General features: G+C 56.9%; 1 protein-coding gene across 2 annotated transcripts in view; it reads right to left on the bottom strand.

The window, feature by feature from the left end:
- Nucleotides 1-2,856: 2,856 nt before the first annotated feature.
- VIPR2 (vasoactive intestinal peptide receptor 2) overlaps nucleotides 2,857-13,911 on the bottom strand; it is a 64,174-nt gene continuing 53,119 nt past the window's right edge. For both annotated transcript variants that reach the window (XM_060108001.1, XM_060108000.1), the window contains 7 exons: nucleotides 9,977-10,127; nucleotides 9,268-9,328; nucleotides 8,260-8,329; nucleotides 7,607-7,698; nucleotides 4,480-4,609; nucleotides 4,360-4,401; nucleotides 2,857-3,033 (listed from right to left, as the gene is read on the bottom strand). In XM_060108001.1, coding sequence (XP_059963984.1) covers nucleotides 2,857-3,033; nucleotides 4,360-4,401; nucleotides 4,480-4,609; nucleotides 7,607-7,698; nucleotides 8,260-8,329; nucleotides 9,268-9,328; nucleotides 9,977-10,127 — 723 coding nt within the window. The remainder of the gene's footprint in view (nucleotides 3,034-4,359; nucleotides 4,402-4,479; nucleotides 4,610-7,606; nucleotides 7,699-8,259; nucleotides 8,330-9,267; nucleotides 9,329-9,976; nucleotides 10,128-13,911) is intronic.

Below are 13,911 nucleotides of genomic sequence, written 5' to 3' on the forward strand. Positions count from 1 at the left end.
CCTGGCTACCTGACGTCTACGTCCGTGGGTCAGGCTGAGGCTCAGAACTAAAGAGAAAGCTTTCTGTAAAGAAGAGACACTCACTGTCCCCAAGACTAAAGACAGCAGATTGGGGTGAAGAGAGATGGGAAGCCCAGTGATGCTCGTGTCTACCGCAGCTTGGTGAGAGGGGCACTGAGGCCACCTCTTCCAGGGCCGTACCCGCCCAGAGCCAAATGTGCAGGCCCGGAACCCATTCCCTCTTCTGGGACGTTGTTCTGTGGGGATGCTCCAGCACATGCAGAAGTGCTCAAACATTCATCAACAGGAGGTGTGGAATAAACCAAGAGCGTCCGTGCCATGGAACATCATGCAGCTGTTACAAGTAAAGCACATCTGTGTGCAGACAGGCAAGATCCACACAGCCTGTCTTAACTAAAAAAGCAAGTTGCAGAAACTCCTATACAATATGACCTAATTTCCACGAAGAAAGAGAAGAAAGAGCAGCAAGGAGGGAGGGAGAGAGGTTTGCATAACGTAGAGGAAACTATTGGGAACAAGATCATTCACTCTTGATATTTACTTCTCAAGCAGTAAGAGCCAGATGGAGGACAAAATTCAGAGCTTTTTCACTTTCTGGGTAATATCTGGATATAATATCTGACGTTTGGTAACTCCTCTGTATGATTTTCTAACCCGAAAACCTGAAAAAAAGCACCATTGAAAAAACGCCATTCTTGCTAAGAAAGGAAGGTGCTCCTTATTTCCATCTATAGCGCGGCTCCTGGGCACACGCCCGTTCCGACATCACGTATTCACTTCCCTTCCTTGCGAATGCAACGCATTCCGACCTTAAGCAAATTCTCATGAAGCTCTTTCCACCAGTGGACAGCTGACAACGTACCATCACCTGGCGCCTGGGGCTCTCAGAAACTCGCCAGAGGCTGGTCCGTCTGCTCATTTCTTTTTTTTTTTTTTTTTTTTTTTTTTTTTGCGGTATGCGGGCCTCTCACTGTTGTGGCCTCCCCCGTTGCGGAGCACAGGCTCCGGACGCGCAGGCTCCGGACGCGCAGGCTCAGCGGCCATGGCTCACGGGCCCAGCCGCTCCGCGGCATATGGGATCCTCCCAGACCGGGGCACGAACCCGTATCCCCTGCATCGGCAGGCGGACTCTCAACCACTTGCGCCACCAGGGAGGCCCCGTCTGCTCATTTCTAAGTCAGCTTCTGGAGAATTTGACTTTCAGCAGTGTGCGGTATTCTCTTGGAATGAAGCAGTTTGGTTGAACATGGAGTTTATTAGAAATAGATTTTATCTGTCTGTGGCACAAATGCAGTTAGGGGTTAGCTCACAGAAGGTACACACACATACGTGCACATATGTGAGCACGCGTGTGCTCAGCCCTGGCCTTAGTTAGCAGGTTCTCAGGTTCTGTGGAGCTGTGGGGTGGGTGTGTTGGGAGCCGCAGGTGCCCCCCACCCTTTCAGGGCTGCTGGGCGCCCCGTGCATCACCCCCACCGCTGACCAGATGCTGCAAGGAGCACGTCCAGGCAGGCGGCTAAGTACCCTGGGGGAGGTGGCTGCTTCCAAAGGCCGCAAGCTGCCACGTGCCCCTCTCCCCACCCCATAAGCCATCCAGGCTCCGCTTTAGACACGGGAGGATTTCCTCCAAATGTCCTCAGTTTGAGGTCCTGGGGCCTCAGCATTTGCTGGTCAGAGTCACCCAGCGAACAGACACGAAATGTGTTTTACTCAAGCGGTCACACATGGCAGCTTGGGGATATTCCACACACGTTTGCAACATTTTATTTGGTCACCCTCTCCTCTGCTAACAGTGAGTGGTATTCACTCTCCCCTCTGCTGTCAGTCAGGCCAGACCGCCCAGTTCCAGGCCCGCGGCCTTGGCTCCCAGCAGCTGACGGACGTGCAGGTGCACATCTGACGCCCGCGCTCCACCGATGGCCCCGGGCACCCTGGGAGCTGGCTCTTCAGTTGGTCGTGCAGATCTGGTCGCAGCAAATCGTCTGAGCTGGGGAGCCGGGTTGCCGGGGGCTCCGGGTGGACGCTGCCACTCATTGACCAGGCTCCTCTCACAAGGGGCCTGGGTGCACACCCCAGAGGGACGCTGCAGGGCGACGGCCTCGCGGCGCCCACCCCCCCGTCCCCGGACGTCCAGCCCGCCTCCTCAGCCCGGCCCTGCCTGCCAGGCCCCGCTCCCTGGAGCCAGTCATCCCGATAGCTGGCACCTGCGCTCAGGTCTGTGATGCGTCAGGACGAAGACTCTGTGGCCTCATTGTTAAAGGGGACCAGTATCACAAAGGGGTTGGAGAACCGAGTGCAGCGGCAGAGAAAGAAGAGCCCGGATGGCGGTGTGCGCAGGACTGGGGCAGGTGGGGCCCACCTGGGCTTGCGGGAGGGTTCCACGGAAGTCCTCAGCGGGCGCCTGTGTGTCCTGCACACAAGGGGCTGCCCTGTGGGACCTGGGGGCTGAGGCCGGCGATGCAGGTCATGCAGAGGAAGGGTGACCATGTCACTCAGGGCCAACATCCCAGCTCAGGCCTGTGCCCCCTGAGAACAGGCACTGAGATCAGAAAATCCCGCGTTTTCTTCCACAGTCGCTGGACCCAAGTCCTGGGTTACTGCCACCTTGATCTCTCCTGGTCTCTTTGAAAATGGGTCTGTCTGCACAGCCAAACAACATAAAGAACAAAACTACCTAAATGCTGGAGTGTAACAATCGTTAGATTTAAACCCCGGGCGGTTACAAGGTAAGCCGGTTCCATGGGTGGGATAAGCCAAGCCCAGCTCCAGTAGGTCCGAGCTGATTCACCCCAGGCACTCCTGGCTGGGGCCTCGGGCTGCGGTGTGGTGGCACCTCTAGATGACCGAGGTCTCCGTCTGCAGGAAGGACAGGGCGCGGGAGCCGCGGGGGGCCTGCAGGGTGCCCTCCGAGCCGTTCCTCGAGATGGACCAGCTGTGCAGCCTGCAGTCCCGGCCGGAGGACCGGCTGGGGCACAGAGTCCGCCGCCACATCCTCCTCAGCTCGCTCTGCACCTGGGGCGGGGGCGAGAGCAGGCGGAGCTCAGGCGGTCGGGCAAGCCGGAACCGAGACCCCAGCTTCCCCCTAGAGCGAATGCCCGTTCATGAGCGCTTCCCCTTCGGCCCTTTACTGGGTGTGGAGGGTGTGATATCCATGGGCGCGGGGCGGGGACAGACGGGCCTGGGAATGAAGAGGCGGAGAAGGAAGCGGGCGGGACCAGACGCGGGACCAAGAGAAAGGTTGTCAGACTACGGAGCCCAAGGCTTCAATCCAGAGGCAGTGGCTGCTACACCCACAACCCGAGAGGGCTAATTCGGCTTTCCAGAAAAGACCTCCCGTGGAAGCCGGGACCCCGGCGCTTTGCCCTACAGTCCTGGTTCTGCTCCCCGGCTCCCGGTGGGGGGGTGTCAGGGGTTCCGGAAAGAACGAGTCGGGGGAGGTGCAGGAGTCGCTCAGACGACACGGGACAGGGAGGCACGGAGCACGCAGCAGACGCCGGCTCGGCCTGGGGAAGCCGCACCTCCTGGGGAGCGGAGAGGGCTGGACACAGCCGGGGTGGGGCCCGGACGGGGGACCTGGGACACCCCGGCGCAGGGGGCGGGGCCGGCTGGGAGCCAGGCGTCCCCTGCCCGCCTCCGCGCCGCCCTCGGTCCGGAGCTGCTGCTTAGGGACGGGAAACGTTTACAGAGCAGAGCCGGCGCTTTTCCTCGGCTGGGAGTTTCCTGCTACTCCCGCCGCCGATGCTGGCTGGCGCTCCCGCTTGGCAGCCCCGAAAGAGGCGAGGAAAGCGATGGAGGGAGGGGACCCTGAGGACCGCGCGGGGCGACAAGGAAAACGCGCGAGGCGCCGGGCGAGCCGCTGGAGAGGCAGCCGCCGCCCAGGTGAGGCGAGGGTACGCGGGGCGCGGCCGCCAGGGGAGGCGGGGCTGGCCGGGCGCTCACAGGCGGACTGGCTCTGGGACGCTGCGGGTCGGCGCGGGCGGTCGAGGTGTGCGGGAAGACGGAGCCGAGCGCCGCGGGCGCCGGGCGATCCGCTGGAGAGGCAGCCACCGCCCAGGTGAGGCGAGGGTATGCGGGGCGCGGCGGAGGCAAAGCAGCGGGCGGGCGGGGCTGGCCGGGGGGCGGGGCTGGCCGGGCGCTCGCAGGCGCACAGGCTCTAGGACGCTGCGGGTCGGCGGGGGCGGCCGAGGTGTGCGGGAAGACGGAGCGGAGCGCCGCGGGCGCCGGGCAACGGCACTGACCCCACAGCAGGGCGGGCCTTCCCCAGGGGTTTCAGGGGCGTTTCAGGGACTCCCTCACAAGCCGAGAACCTGTGCTTCCCAAGGAGGTCAAAGGACTTACTTCACTGTTCAGAAAGCAGTAGAGGACCGCCACCACCAGGCCCTGCAAGCGAGAAGGGTGGTGGGTCAGAGCTCACTCACACGCACCCCTCCCCGGGACGCCCAGCCCCTTCCCACGCACCTGGAAGGATCCGATGCACAGTTCGAACAGTATCTGGTATTTGGAGGAGATCCCGATGGGAAGCACGGCAAACACCATGTAGTGGACTCCAAAGAGGGGGATGAGCAGCAGGGTGGACTTGGTGAGCCTCCTGCACCGCAGAGGAAGGGCCTGAGCTCCCGCGGTGACCCGATGGTCACTTGCTGGCCAGCCCAGGGCCCCCCTGACTTTAATACCACCCCACCCCGTTATGGGCAGAGCGTGCAAACGCGATGATGACCACCACTTTGCCTCATAAAGCAGCAAAGCTCTTACAAGAAATCCTGACGAGTTTGCCAAGGATGACATTGGTTTGAGCAGGTCTGACGGCCCCGTGTGCCACTGGTTTTAATAGCAGAGACCCATCCCCAGCCTTTGGAGGATGGGGGCAAGTTTGACTTTCAGATCAAGAGCAGACGCAGCTGGGGTGGCCCCCTGAGCACAAGCGTGACAGAAAGTGTTCCCACAGACGTCTGTTTATAGGTCCTGGCAGGCGACCCTGCTCTGGATCGCACAGAGTCTGAGGAATCGGGGAACCTGGACCAGATCTAATTTCTCTGCCTATCAAAGAGCTCTTACCCTCCCTAATCAAAGAGCAGATGTTCTTCTCACTGCGTTGGTGTTGAAAATAAAATAGCTGACCTCAATCCCCCCTCCCCGCCTTTGAAGCCCCTCCCGCTCCCCGAGCAGGTACAGATCACATTCTTTTAACTCAGGGCTTCTCAGGCCCCACCTGCACCAGAACCACCTGGAGGTCATGTTAAAACGCAGACCTGAGAATTTGCTCTTCTATCACGTGCCCAGAGATGCTGAGGCTGCTGTCTGGAACCCCACTTTGAGGACCACTTCTATAAGCCACTTCTGACTCTCACGGCTGCACATGAGAATCATCTGGGGGGCTTTTCAACCTCTTCAAGTCCAGGCTGCCCCTCATCCAATTAAATCAGGTCTCTGCAGGTGGCCCAGCATCTTCCCAGGTGACTCAACCTGGCCATATTCGATGTAGCAAGCCCAACATGTTCTGAGGATCAGGAGCTCTGGGATCACCAGGGGGCTGGTCAGAAATGCAGGGACCCCAGGTGGTACGTGTGCATGTCCAGGCCCCTGGGTGACCCCAGCAACCAGCAGCCGCTCCAACGACCCGCCTCATCCTGGCAACTCTGAGCTGTGGGAACTGAGGCGGGAGGCGCCTCCGTGCTCCTCCCCCACCTCCTCTGCTTGGTGGACCCCAGCCCACGCTTGGAAAAGAGTCACCATTTGCTTTACATGTTTTTGAGGCACTGCGGCATTTACAACAAGATTTCCTCTGTACTGGGCGATCTGCACAAACTCTGAATCCCAGCCGCTCTGCACCAGATGTGAGCATGTCCTGGGCCTTGGTGGGCAGGGAAGGCCTCACTGACCACCCAGCCGCCGCCACGTGCAGCTTTGAACATTTGACTTTGCAACACCCATGGTGCACTTGCTGCCTTCACCACCTCGGGTCTCTGTCAGCCCAGTGAGTGAAGGCTGGGATTCTGCAGGGAGCTGCCCTTTAGTTAAACGTTAGAGAGAACCTGCCTGGATTCTCATTATTGATCCATCTGGAATTTGCTGTTGTGCTAGTCTCTAGAAAGGGGATTTAGAAGCTGGACCCCTGGGGCCCTGTGCCTGGAGATCTGCCACTCCTGTTACCAGACAGATACACAGAAAAGATGTGCTCTGCCTTTTTGTTATCCTGGAAAAAGGACAGATTCTATCATCCCCACTTTATTTTGTTTCCAAAATAAAAGCATCCATCTCTAAGATCACTCCCAAAAAGCCCAAAGGAAAGGTCAGCGTGGCCCTGAGTGAGACGTGCAGAAACTGCAAGTGCAGCTTGCAGGGCAGCCTGAGCTGCAGGCGTGGGGTGAGTCCAGGAACCAGCCCGGCTTCTCACCTGAGCAGTAAAAATGCTACTTGGAAGGTCTGGCTGAAACCACTTTATCCTTTGTGGTCTGACGTGGACTCCTATCTCTAGGCCTGACCTCTAATGTGGGCTGGGCAGAGACTGTCACACCTCAGGGCACAGTTATATGTATATGTTTACCAAACGCTATCGCAACACTTACTGGTGCCAGCCACTAAATGTCTTTTGAATATTAACTCTATCAATCCTTATAAGCTTGTGACAATTATTATTATTGTTTCCACTTCACAGGTGAGGAAACCAAGGCAGAGCAGTGCAGTGACCTCCCCCAGGCCTCCAGCTGGTACATAACCCAGCACTGGGCTTCTGACCACAGGGGATGCCACCTGTCTGTCTCCCCAGGTCCACCCTGCTGTCTAAAGGAGGGGAGGGAAGGAGACAGCTGAGGGGGGCCCGCCCTGCAGGGGCAGCCAGGTAACCCGCCCCGGGTCACGCAGCTTCTGCAGCTGCAACTCCAACCCCAATCTGCCTGAACCCAAGGCTCCTATCAGCTGGACCAACCACTCCACACTAAACTAGCTTTATTTTATACTCGAGTTGTGGGCTTTATCTTTTCTTTACACATTCTTGATAGAAATTTATATGATCTTCGAGTTCCTTTACAGAGTTCTCAGATCCTTATTAATTAGCTGGATGACTGTGAGTGATTTACTTCTCTTCCCATGAGGGAGATGATGATAACTGTCTTCACGTTATCATCCAGGCAACAAACATCAGCTGAGTTATTATTATTATTAAGTACAAGGCCCGACACGAGGTGTGTCCCCTGGACCCCGCGGTCTGATGGGGAAGAAAGAACTAAATATAAAATACAAACAACGTGTGGCCAAGGAGAAAGGAGTCAGACTGATTACAAAACAGGAGAGTGGGCAGCACACTTCAATAAGCTGTTCTCTAGAGGACATCCACGCTGGAATGAAGGAGAGGAACACGGCTTGAATAATTGCCATGGCAACGCTGGCCCTTGGACAAGACAGTCCATCTCCGGGGGTCCCTGTAAAGTGGCCAAGAGCACACTCCTGCAACTAAAGGAGAAAAGCTGGGGTCATTTGCAGGGTCCTCGCACCCCAGTTTTTCTGCTCTCCACACATATACTCAAAGTTTCCAGGCTGCCTGAGGTTGGTGAGGGTGGCTCAGAGCTGGATCTAAACAAATACTCACTTGTACTGTGACTGGTCATTGCCGCCGACATCTGGGGATGTCAACTTCTGCAGTAAAATTCGTATAATACTAACAAAAAGGATGAAATTGACCTGCACAAAAAAGAGACGACACGTTTGTGTGTGAAGTCCCCCTGCAAGGGAGGTGGTGTGGCCGGGATGTGTGTGGCTCAGCCCCGCCCTAAACGGGGCTCCAGGCACCGCTGTTTCAGAAGCGCCAGGGCCCTGCCCCCCTGGTTCTGCTCTTCCCTGCCCCACCCCCGAGTCAGAGCCAGACAGTGTCTCTCTGCTGCATCACATACGTTCCGACCCCAGGCTGAGGCAGCTGAGCTGAGAAAATTAATTTTGAGACATGAAATCCGCAGGTGGAAATCCAGTTCTGCTCTAAGGCTGCACACCTGGGGGACCTGACTGTGACCCCCCCTACACCCCGAGGTTCCCCTGGAGGACTGTCTCTTTCTCGCCCTCTGCTTCACTGAGACTTCGTCCTGAAGCTGGGCCAAGCCCACCATGCAAGAGCTCAGCCTCAGGGTACTTGTCTCAGAAGACCTAGTAGAACGGGCCCTTTATATTTACTACCAGACAGCGGGCTCCCTCTCTGCCCAAGTGTGCAACCCGGCAGGCAACTCGCGTTTCAATACAGAAATGACTTACTATAATAGAAATTAAAATTGGTGTTCGTATAACCCACCAGGGAACACTGTGGTCATTGGTATCCCAGCAACTGTTGAAAAGAGAGAAGGAAAATCACGCTACCACCAATTCCATCTACAAACCAAGCACAGGAGGATAAGCACACTGCAGACTCACCCTTTACACGGGGGCTTGCCAAACAAAGCACCCCCCGACCGTGAGGCCTCTCACTCACGCGGCTGGTCAGGTGGTCCCTCCTGACTGCCATGTGCTCTCTCCAGCAGGAAGCTGGGGTGGGCGGCTTGTAGAATGCCTCCGGCTCACTCCGTCACCCACACCCCTTCCCAGCAGGCGCAGAGACCCACCCTCGTCCTGGATCCTAGCTGGTTCTGACAGCAGGATGTGGAGTCCTTGGAACCCAGCATACGCCGTCTGGACCCACGGCCCTGGCTGCCCCTGCAGGTGCCTGTGGCGTGTGAGTGAGCCAGGCTGAGGCCAGGAGAACTGCCCCAAGTTCCAGGGACAGAAACACACCAAATCAACTGGGACTATGTGAGCTCCCAGCTTTGGGTGGTTTGTTACCGGTAGTGGACAACTGGTAGACCCTGGGGTCCTGCATGAGGCACAGCACCGGGCGTGGGAGCTCTTGGTGCTTGAGTCTGGGCCGTGGTCTGGCTCACTGTGCACACAAAGCAGAAGCGCTCTGGGCCCTGGTCCAACCGCACTACCTCAGAGAGCTGCGCCCCAGCTGGCCGTCTCAACCCGGCCTCCTCGCTGGGCTGGCTGCTCCGTCTCTGCCTGGTTGACCCCAACCTCAGCTCCGCTGCCAGGCCCAGCTCAGCCCCACCTGTCCCTTGGCTCTTCTCCAAGCACTCCAACCCGTGTTCCTCCCCATGAAGTTCAATGTCCTCCCCATCGGTGTCCAAAGGCTGCCTTTGACCAGATACGAAGCTTCTCTCTGGTTTCCCAAGACCAGTGATACCAGGACCTCAGTGTTGCTCGATCTCTCTTTACAGGCATAGCACTCACCCTGTGTCTTCTAGTGAGAGCCTGGCCACAGTCCACGCACCTGTGCAGACGGTGGGGATGCCTGCAGAAAGACACCTGGTGACCACAACCCCGTGCTGGGTACTTGGACCAGCCCAGCAGGGGCACACGTGGGAGCTTTCATTAGCCTGATGGTCAAGGACAAGGGCTTTCTGATGAAAAGATTAAGTGGAAACTCTTCATAAATACATACAGGCTTATGCTCGTGCCTTACTAAGCAGTGAAGATAACTGAGTATGTGTTTGAAGGCTTCATGGTCCTGAAACGCATCTCTGTGTTTCTGGGTGTCGGTATCAACGTGCTGGAGAGGCTGTGTTCAGACTTGGCAAAGACCTGAAGGGGAGTCCCTCGCTGTGAAGGTGGGGGTCCTGCAGCTAAGGCAGAGCCCTGCTCATGAGCACGTTAGTGGGACCTCATGAGGGATGGTCTGCCTGCTTCTTCTCCTCCCAGGCCCCTTCCTTCTGACTTGCCCACCATCAGGGTTCGCCCCAGGAATGAGAGTCAGAGCAGTTTTAAATCAGGTCCTGGCTCCCAGAAATACTAAGCTGTTGGCTCTAGAAAAGCTCTTCCTACAGGGGCGGCACAGCGTTTTTCTGAGCTGAAAGCATCTGCATTTATAGGTCAGAGAGGACAGGAATCAGGAACCTGGTGGGTTTGGGGGTGGCAGTAGGCTGTCGGGGGGAGTCCTTACCCCATCCGATCAGGAGATAGGCCACAAAGCGCCGGCTGGGGGAGAAGATGGCCACCAGGAGGGTGTGGAGGTACAGCCCCTCCACCAGGAGCCAGTAGAAGTTGGCCATGATGCAGTACTGGAAGAAGACCAGGCTCAGCTTGCAGCCCACCTGGATGCCACAGACAGAGTGAGAGAGGACACTGCGTTTGGATGAGGACGTTCAGGGCAGGCAGCCCGCTCCGGGTCCCAGCGCCAGCCCGTGCTGCACGAGGCGCGTGGATACCCAACACAGAGGTGCTGCCTGGAGACGTGTGCCTGTTCAGGTGAGGCCCTGGAACTCGCTGGAAGGTAGCATGGGGCCCAGGCAGATGCACACAGTGTCTCTGAGGGTGACATGTAACTTTGAGAGTGACCATGTGGGGCCTGGCACGCTTGGCTGACCTCCCTCTCCTTCTTCCTGACCCCCCTTCTCCCTGCATCCCCCCTCCTCCCTGCATCCCCTCTCCTCCCTGCATCCCCCTCTCCTGCCTGCATCCCCCCTCCTCCCTGCATCCCCTCTCCTCCCTGCATCCCCCTCTCCTGCCTGCATCCCCCCTCCTCCCTGCGTCCCCTCTCCTCCCTGCATCCCCCTCTCCTCCCTGCATCCCCCCTCCTCCCTGCATCCCCTCTCCTGCCTGCATCCCCTCTCCTCCCTGCATCCCCCTCTCCTCCCTGCATCCTTACCCTCCACTCACTTCCACTTTTCCTCCTCTGTTCTTCCTCACTGCACTCTTAACAAGAGATGAAAAAATAAAGGAATAAACAACAGAAACCCACCAAATAAATTATTTCCCCAGGAGTTTTGAAAGGGAAAAATTATGTATTACATATAATAAATGCATTTTTAATCTCTCAGACCTTCATATAAGTAAACATGTCAGGTATTTTCACGTCATGAGCAAACATGAAATTGAGGCTTTAAATCACTAAGCTTTTATAAGTGAGCTGTAAAAAAGAACAGTACTTTTATTTCTATTCTTCTTCTATACCTTTGCAGCCGCCTCCCCTAATATGTGTATGTGGATGGATGGGTGTATGTACTTCCATATATGTGGACGTACTCTTATACGTGTATGGGGTGGACAGAGTTGCAGGAAATGCACGGCGGCCTCTCAAGCTGGCTCCCCGGGGTCGTGAGGAGCTTTGACTCCCAGTGGCTCCATCGTCTCCAGGACGCTCCAGCCCCTTACCTCGCACCAGGTCTCTCTTGCCTAAGCGGAGTGTGGTTCCGTCTCTTTCTAAAGTGGTTACGGTTTACTGACGCTGAGGGCGGGGAGGGGACCTGCATGTGGAGGCGGCCCACTGGACATCGGGGCTGGGCTGCCATAAGTGGAAAGACGCCCATGACAACACTGCTGTGGAGACAGGAGAAGCGACCCAAGACCTTGTTGGAACAGTGACAGAGGCGCGTGCTGGGTGTCGAGGAGGAAGAGCTCCACACCCACGGGTGGAGGGAGTCTGTGGTGAGCCCTGCTGGCCGGCGCGGGAGGGCATGCCCTGCACACGCAGCACCCGTGGCATCTCCTCCTTTGGAAAGCTGTCTAGCTCTATTTGTTGCAGTTTAAACACACGTGCCCTTTGGTCCCTCCAGTCTCTCTCCAGACCCACCTGACCGAGGTTAGAGCACTTGTGCACGAAGATACACGTACACTGACGCTTGTGGGAACAGAAGATACAAAAACAGGGTGTGCCTGTTACCAGTGGATGGTCGCACAGATTATGTCACACCTGCACGGTAGATTCAAAGCAGACCCTGAGACACTGCTAGACTCAGAGGATTTCCAAGACATCCTGTTGGAGGAGGAAAGAGGGCACAGTGTGTTTCAGATGATTCCAATTCCATTTTCTTGATAAAATGTTGAAAACGCCATGTCTGCGTTTCTTTCCTGTTGCTCATCCACCATCAACACACTCTGAGGACAGGAGGTTTTGGGGGTTGACGGGCTGTCAGCTGACCTCGTCTTCTTTAGCGTGGAGAGGTCGATGGCCACGTGGCCGGGACAGCACCCCGCACAGACCCCATCAGGATCTCAGCCAGCCCCATCCCCTGTCTCAGAGCTTCCATCACTGCTCACAGCCAGATGTCCAGGGGGCCGATCTCCATTGTCTGGGGGGGTCCTGAAGGTCGGCTTCAGGTGGCCCTCTGGTCGCTCATTTTCTCTAGACTGGAGCACGGTTTCCACAGGTTTAGATCAAACCCAGACCAACAAGTGCAGAGAACGAGGCGCCCACACATGTGCGGGCTGGCCTTGGTGGGGACGGAGGCAGGGTTTCTGTCTCCTGGTCCACGTTTTGATCCAATAAAGACACTGGCTTCTTTGAGGCCCAACTCCTTGAAAAGGACGAGAAAACAGCACCTACCACGAGGGTTGTCAAAGGCAAAATCAGGTGTCACACCTGGAAATACGTGTCCTCTCAGGCTCTATGGGGACAGATGGCATTTCCCTAGAGTGCTGGGGAGACTTACAGCATCTGTAGGTGCTGGCTAAGACCAAGCCAACAGGATATTTTATTTAAACGTGTGAAGATGACAGCTGCAGGGCTGGGGATATGGGCCTTGGTGCCTCTGTGGGTCTGCTGCCTGCAGCCCTCAGTGCGCAGCGAGCGGCAGAGGTGATGGCCGTGGTGATGTCCACGTGTGCAGTTTCACTCGTCCTGTGTCCACAGCTGCTCCACACTCGAAGACATGGGCTCCCCCAGCACCACGCAAAGCCTCTTCCTTTGGAGCCGTCTTTCCAGGGACGGAGCCAAACTCGTGATGGGACAGTCTGAAGGGTGTGTGTGCGCTTGGGTCTGTGCGCCTGTGTGAGCGTACATATGCCTGTGCATTTCTGCGTGCCTGTGTACCTCTGTGGGCATGTGTTCTGCGTGTGTGTGCACTTGTGCACCTGTGTGTGTTGAAGGGCTCTTCTCACTTCCCCTTCTCCTGCCCGTTCTGCCATTCTGACCTGGGCTGTGGGCCTACATGGCAGCTCAGTGGGCCCAGGACCCTCTGCAATGTGCAGACCCTCAGCCCAGCCTCCAGCCCTGTGTCTCTGGCTCTCCGCCTCCCCCCAACCCACCCGGGACAGCAAGCAGCAGCCTCGTCAGCATTCAGCTTTGGGCCGGGTGCATCCCTGTTTAGATGCTTCAGCCTCACTGCAGAGCCCAGGGCCTCCGAGTTTACCCCTAGGCAGGTGGGACTCAGGGCAGGGACACCCAGGTCCCCGTTGCTCTCTGTCCCTCAGCCAGATCCTCCGTCTACACAGCAGGAGAAAGTTGAGAGCACTGCTCCAGGTCAAGGGCCTGCTGTCTGTGGATCCGTCAGGGTTACTACATCCTTTAATGAAGAGCTGAGTAAGGAGGGCTGCTTCGAGCAGAGCTTTGAGACACACAGAGACGGGACTGAAGGCTCCTCAGCGGGAGGACAGCCAGGCACCCCTGCTCCAGGCCTGTGGGTGCACCCCCAGCTGTGCAGCAGAGGCTTGATCTAGGGACGAGAGCCCAGGGGCGGCACTTCCACCTGCGGCTGGGACTTGCCAGGTGGAGGATCTTGTTGCTAATTTCTTTATTATATTCAGTCCACATGCCTCCTGGTCAAGATTATCCCAGGAGTATATTGATATTTATTGCACCTGCAGACCTAAGAAGCAGCTGAAGTTCTTCGGTGTGATAAAGCCTTTACCATGTTAAAACGACGTTGACTCAAATCTGCTCGGTCCAGAGCAACGGTGCCAGCACATGAATCCATCCGCTTGGGATGCGGGTAGAGAACAGCACTCCGGCTAGTGTGGAAGAGCTGTGACCAGGACTAGGGTGATGGGTAGAATCCAGGTGGAGGGTGCTATTGGGTGTCGGAAGACTGGGTAGAAGGACTTGATCTCAGAGGAGCTCAATATAAACGCACTAAACTGAACTATGCCCTAAAGGCCCAC

The sequence above is a fragment of the Mesoplodon densirostris genome, chromosome 9 (assembly GCF_025265405.1).
Source record: "Mesoplodon densirostris isolate mMesDen1 chromosome 9, mMesDen1 primary haplotype, whole genome shotgun sequence".
Taxonomy (NCBI): Eukaryota; Metazoa; Chordata; class Mammalia; order Artiodactyla; family Ziphiidae; genus Mesoplodon; species Mesoplodon densirostris.